The following is a 6214-nucleotide window of genomic DNA, read 5'->3' as shown; positions in this document are numbered from 1 at the left end:
CTACTTGTACATGAGCTCACCTTAATCTTGAGAAAGGCATTTTCCCCTATAGCTTTTATAAAGCAGTCTAGCTGGGGTGTTATTACTAAGGGAATATAGGTGGCAGGCGCTTCTCCAGAACGGCTCCTGAGCTTGTGTGTTTGTTTTTCAGAGCCAAAAAAGTCTACGGGAGCTTTGTGTGGAAAAGCCTAAAAGTGGGGAAATACGTTTTTAGCTCTGGGGTTATGATTTGTGTTAATTATTGGGTGTGGTGGAGATGGTGGGGTTCCTGGATTAGTATGTTTGCATAGCTGTGTTTTTCGAATGTGTCAAGGGGAACCGGGGTAAAGATTAAAAACTTCTTTTTTAGGGAAAGTAAGTATAATTGAAAGCAAATAAACTCTTAATAGTCATCTTCAGGCTCAGTGAGCTGCTTTCTAAATACACCAATTATAACTGCAGAAAATATTCATAGAAACTGGTTTTGCTCACAAGAAGTATTCACCCCTCTGCATAGGAAGAGAGAAAAGCATGTTGTCTTCTGCAGTGGTGGGTTACTGTGAGAAATATAGGGGAAGCTGAACTCTGTCCCCTGCACTGTAATTTCCAGTGCTTCCATAGTTCAAATAGTGTCAAATGTGTGAGTGTTTGAAGTGAGCGCAGCCGGAGCTTTTCCACAGCCACCCCCTGCCCCAGTGTCACGCTGCCTTTGGGCGCAAGCTGACTCGCTCTGCTGCCCCTCCCTCCCCCCCCCCAATTGTAATGAGCAGAAAGAAAATCGCTCCACACAAGTATGAGGCGAGGGGAAGGCACCGCAGATGATTTTCAGGGTGACGGTCTTTGTGCAGCCTCACAGATGCCCCGATTGGTTATCACAGTGTGCGTGAATGTTCAGCCTACCGTAGGTTTCTGGATGGCCAGGATGCTGAGAAAAATCCCTTGGGGCTCTTTCTATGGGATTTATTGACTGTTCTGTTGTACTGCTGACTGATTCCTGCACAGACTGAGACACTGTTTTGTAGACATTGTACCCCGAGATAAATTTATTCATTCACCCATTGTGTGACCTGTGTATTGGATCAGACACATACAATGGGCCCTGTAGCAGCAGCTCGAGCCTTGACGAATTGAATGTCTATCTTCTGAGGTTCATGACAGCAGCTTGCTCACTACCCACTCTGTTAAAAGGATTACCTAACCATTGCAGAATCACTATGGAGACCAGATGGTCTTTTTGCCTGTTTCTTTAGACAAATTGGGTTCAGTGTTCCCCTATGAATAGATATAAGCCCTTCAAAGCCCCCTTGTTGAATGTAGTTTCTGCTCACAGATGAAGAATTCTGCATGTAAACTCTTTGCTTGTTTGTGTTCTGCACCTCCTGGATTGAGGAAGACAGTTTTGCTGGGAGTTTGCCATTTGTTCAGCAGCTTGGAGCTTAGGAAGTTTGTGTGTCATCTTCTGGTTACCTTGAATCGAAAGTTTTTTGTTCAATCCAGATTGCATATGAGGTTTTTAAAGCTGTTTGCATAAATGAGTGCACTTAGCAGCAAACGCAAATCAAACCTGCAAGGCAAGGGTGTCCTAAATAGCACCTTCCAAATTGTTAGAGAGAATAAGCAAGTTAAACAGATTTTTTATTTTTTTTTTTAATTTTTTTTTGTGGATAAGATGAAATTTCTGTGGCTTATCTGTTTTATCAAATATCTTTGTGGTAACAGCCTTGAATTTTTGTTTATAGGTCTGTAGCATCTCTAGCATGATCCAAAAGGTTATATGATATATCTCATACAAGTAATTTATTTGCTAACCTTTTTCTAGGCTTACTGTTGATTGAGACTCTTTTTAGTTCTAGTTTGCAACCTCTACCTTTGTTTTTGGTAAGGTTAGCAAAACATCTAGGTTACCAGCGAATTCCTTTAAATATTTTCAAGACTCTTATACAGTAAATAGCCAAAAAATTAGTCAAAAGGACCAAAACTGCATGTTCAAATCAGGTAGTTATTCAACTGAAAATTATGAACGGCCACTGAATTTATACAGAAAATAAAATATTATTTGGAGTAGTATATTAAAAATGGTTTCTAGTTAAAAAGTTTGTTTTAAAACTGAGCCCAAGATCTTGTACAGCTTCTTTTACTGAGCGTTTCAATCTCTAAACTGCTGGTGTAATCTGTGAGATTCAGCTTCTGTCCTTTTGGTTTGAGTTGTAACCTTTATGTGCCAAGTGAAGAGCCGATACATTCAGATGGCCAGGAAGAACTTGGGTCTTGTAACCTTTGGGTGTGTGCAGTACTTGGTGCTATCTTTTTCGTGGTGTGCTGGCAGATTATCTTAAAATCAGAACAAACCTAAAGAGGGAGGTTGCTGGGTGGTTGGTGGACTGAATTACACAGTGGCCTTTCACTGTGAGGGTCGTTGTTGGAATTCAGATATGGGGAAGGATAAACAGATGCTGCAGGACATTGCTCTGATCAGTTTGGGCCAGATTGTAATGGATCACTGAACAATCCTGCCATCTGTAATTGGTCTTCCAAAAAGCAAACTGGAGGGGCATCAGAGTTTGCCCTAACTTGTCAGTGAGAGAGAAGGATGGAATTAGAAAATAAACCGCTTACCCAAAGAGTGACTTAATTGTATTAAATCAATGTCAGTTGTTAAAGTATGTTTATAGAAAGGTATGTCTAATGTCCAAGAATCCCCCCTCTCTTCTCCATTTGTAATTTCTGTCTGCTTTTTTTTTTTTTTTTTTTTGGTATTCACTTTGCTTACAGCTGGAGTAAAGTGTAAGTTCTATTTAACTGAGAGCCCTTTTTTGTCTTTTTGATGTTTTCTAGGAAGGCTGTGTGCAAGTCCATCCCGGATTTGGCAAGTGTAGCGGCTGGCCACAAAGACAATGCAGTGCATGCTAACTGCTAACCGTGCCTGTGTTTAAGAGTGATCCTACAGGTGTGTTCTTCATTTTATACCTTGCTTTTCATCTAAAAGTGCTAAGGGCTAGGAGTAGGCATGTTAAAATATATACAACTTCTAGAAGGTAAAATTCTGCTTTCACAATGGCTTATTTTAACAAAATTTTAATGAGGCTGCAGTGAACTCTCCTAAGAGTGATAGTCTGAGATCTGACGTGCAAAGAAGCATAGTGCTGATGAAAAAGCACTTTGATGTTGTTTCTGTAAATTACAAAAAGTGGAGATTCACTCCAAGTAACAAAAAAGAACAGATCGATCATTTTTTACTTTAGGGTATACTTTATGTAGGTCCAAAATCTTCAGTCATCTCACTGGGGCAATTTGATGGGTCCAGTGTGTGCTATTCACTGTGAATTCAGTAAAAAGCTGAAGAGCATTTTACTAAGTGAACTATCGCACTGTGCCGTGCTGAATGAACATAATGCAGTTTTGTACTGTAATGGAAGATGAAACTCTTTGCTAACCAAGTTATTTTTCATTTGGTTTTTTTGGCGTGGGTTTTTTTTTTCCCTTTCTCCTCGGTTGACTCCATTTAAACACAAAGTTGGGGTTTGCTGAACAGTTTGTTGAGACAACACTTGGTTGCACAGAAACCAGTCAAGCTGAGACTGCAGTGGGCTTGTCTGCTGGCAGAAGGGATTTCTCTGAAAGTACAGTTCACTTTACATCTAAGTTGTGATTATCTTGCTGTCTCCCTTTCATTATGCCATTGTTCTTAGGAGCCAGAGATTTTGTAGGTTATAAGAAAAGGACGTTGCCAAGGGTGTGGGTGGAGAAAGGTGTTGACATGATTTCAATGGAACTAGATTCCAGCTTTGTAAGAGAGGGGTAATGAACCATACAGAGAATAGGCTTTCCTAGCCTGTCCCTAAAATAAGTTCAGTTATGACTTTAATGTTGTAAATGGCTATTTAAGGGCTTTTTTGGAAACAATTGTTTAATATCATTTTTTAAAAAGGCACTTTCCTGTGTAGAGGGTAAAAATGGTCTGTTACTTTTCTCTCTGTCTTCTTGCTATTGTTTCTAATGAAACTCTTTTTAATTTAGTTGAAAATGGGGAATTCAGAAAGCCAATACAGTCTTCAGGGATCAAAAAATCATGCTGCTGCTACAGCTGGTGCCAAGCAGAAGCCTTGCTCTCTGAAAATTCGCAGCATTCATGCTAAAGATGAAAAGTCTTGCTCTATGCATGGATGGGGACATACCAGTAGTGGCTCAAACTACAAATCGAGGTCCCTTGCCAGAAGCTGCCTTTCGCACTTCAAGAGTAGTCAGCCTTATTCATCTAGACTTGGTGACACTGTGGTGAAGGTCTCTAAAAGCAATGCCCATGCCAAACACAGGACAAACGCCTCAGGGGACTACTGCCAAGGAAATAATGCGGTGTTTTTGCCCGAGAATGGTTTCCACTATATTGGCCTTAAAGCTGGAAGTAATCATGCTGCCTCTCGAGAATACAATGGACACATTTTAAATTGCTATGGAAAGAATGAGAGTCTTGCATCAACCTCCCCATCAGAGGACAGGAGGAGTCCAAAAGTTCTCATTAAAACACTGGGGAAACTGGATGGTTGCTTGAGGGTCGAGTTCCACAACAGCAGCAACAGCAAGGTACCAACTGAGGAGTCCAGTGGACCGGTCCAGTTGCTGAGGTATTCACCTGCCTTGGAATCTAAGCCGAATAACCTACTCGATGTCAGGAGGAACTCTAGCGCTGATGGTTCTTCAAGCCATCGTCTGTCACCAACTGATTCAAGGCTTCGATCTAGTAAAGGAAGCTCCCTCAGCTCTGAGTCTTCATGGTATGACTCTCTCTGGGGAAATGCTGGGGATGTCAATGAGTTGGATGGTCCATATTTGACCAGGAGCACTCCAGATACAAGCATTCATGCCAGTTTCCCAGCAAGTGACAACAAGAAGTCCTTCAACCAGAGTTCATCTCTTTCCTCACTCCGAGATCTCTATAAGGATACAAATTTGGAAAGCATCCCTCCACCTAGGATCAGGCTGTCTGATGAGTATATTGACACTCATGGTAGCCTAAGCAACCGTGTCTCATTTGCCTCAGACATTGACGTTCCTTCCAGGGTAGAGCAGGGAAGTCCTGCACATTACTCCTCCTACACACTCCCGTGCAGAAAGTCCAAGCCCCTCAGTGAGGATGTATCCAAGAAGGATACATTAAAAAACCGAATGCGACGCATCAGTGACTGGACGGGAAGTCTCTCAAGGAAGAAAAGGAAGCTGCAGGTATGTACAAACTCCAGCCTAAATGCCTGCAAGTTGTTTCATAGATTCCTCTTATAAATGTAGCGATTGCATCATGTTTGTCTTTCTCACAAGATAATTACTTGCTAATCTCATTTGGTAATTTGTGGAATTCTGAGAAGTATTGCATCCCTGGAGCTGTCTGAAATGTCAACAGCAGAAAAAAGATACGCGTTTGTGTGTGCAAATTTTCCCTTCCTATTTTGTCACCTTCTTATCTAACTCCAATCTCTGCAGCCTGAACTGTTGGTGAATTAATTTTTGAAATCTTACAAAGTGGCTTGGAGTTTTTAAGCCTTCTATTTATTTCAACTATGAAAATATAACCTAGATATCATATATATGCTACAAATTAGCATATGTTTTTGTGCAGGTTTTAGCTGGGTTAAGGTGTGGAAGGGAGCAGTAGAAGGATGTTATAAATGTCTTTGCAGGTATTCCCTCTCTGTATTACTGGCTTCATCACTCACTTTGGTTTCTCTGTCCGTCCATCTCTAGCAAGGCAAGAAATTGTAGAGTGTCAACCAGAGCTGCTGGTTCTGCCTCCACCTGCTATGAAGGCATTACACAGAGCATTCTTCTCCTTCCTGCATGTCAGCTTAGTTCACCAGATGGAAAAGCTTGAGTTGCCATCTGGCTCGCCAGGAGATCATGGTGTGAAGAAGGAGATGGGAGGAGGGCAAGAGGGAGGGAAAGGATGTTTCTTTAAAGGTTAATCCCCTTAATCGTAATTTAGGATGCCTGTGGTCAGGAATGAAATTCTCATCTCTAGCTGTAGGCCCCAGAATTGGCTCTTTAAATGCCAGACTGTGCCTGAACTTCTGCACGTGAATTTGCAAGCTGTGATGGAGGACAGGGACTGGTTTTGGTTTGGAGGTTGGTTTTTTTTTTCTTTTTTAATCTTCCTTAGTGTTTCTTGTATAGGAACAATCACTGTGCTTCTCTAAATGAAGGATCTGCTCCCTTTCAGCAACATTGGGGTGCTGGCCACTTCAGA

At 41.5% G+C, this 6214-nt stretch overlaps 1 protein-coding gene across 1 annotated transcript in view; it reads left to right on the top strand.

Moving 5' to 3' along the window:
- Positions 1-2814: 2814 nt before the first annotated feature.
- Positions 2815-6214, top strand: part of LOC104529638 (T-lymphoma invasion and metastasis-inducing protein 2) — a gene marked incomplete at its 3' end in the record, with an annotated part of 57576 nt that continues 54176 nt past the window's right edge. Inside the window, exons 1-2 of the mRNA XM_010173995.1 lie at positions 2815-2926; positions 3997-5199. Of these exons, the coding sequence (XP_010172297.1) occupies positions 4003-5199 (1197 nt within the window). The remainder of the gene's footprint in view (positions 2927-3996; positions 5200-6214) is intronic.

Source organism: Antrostomus carolinensis, unplaced genomic scaffold (genome assembly GCF_000700745.2).
Source record: "Antrostomus carolinensis isolate BGI_N321 unplaced genomic scaffold, ASM70074v2 scaffold12558, whole genome shotgun sequence".
Lineage (NCBI taxonomy): Eukaryota > Metazoa > Chordata > Aves > Caprimulgiformes > Caprimulgidae > Antrostomus > Antrostomus carolinensis.
The sequence above is the reverse complement of the archived record's forward strand: the minus strand, read 5'-3'. Positions and strand labels throughout refer to the sequence as shown.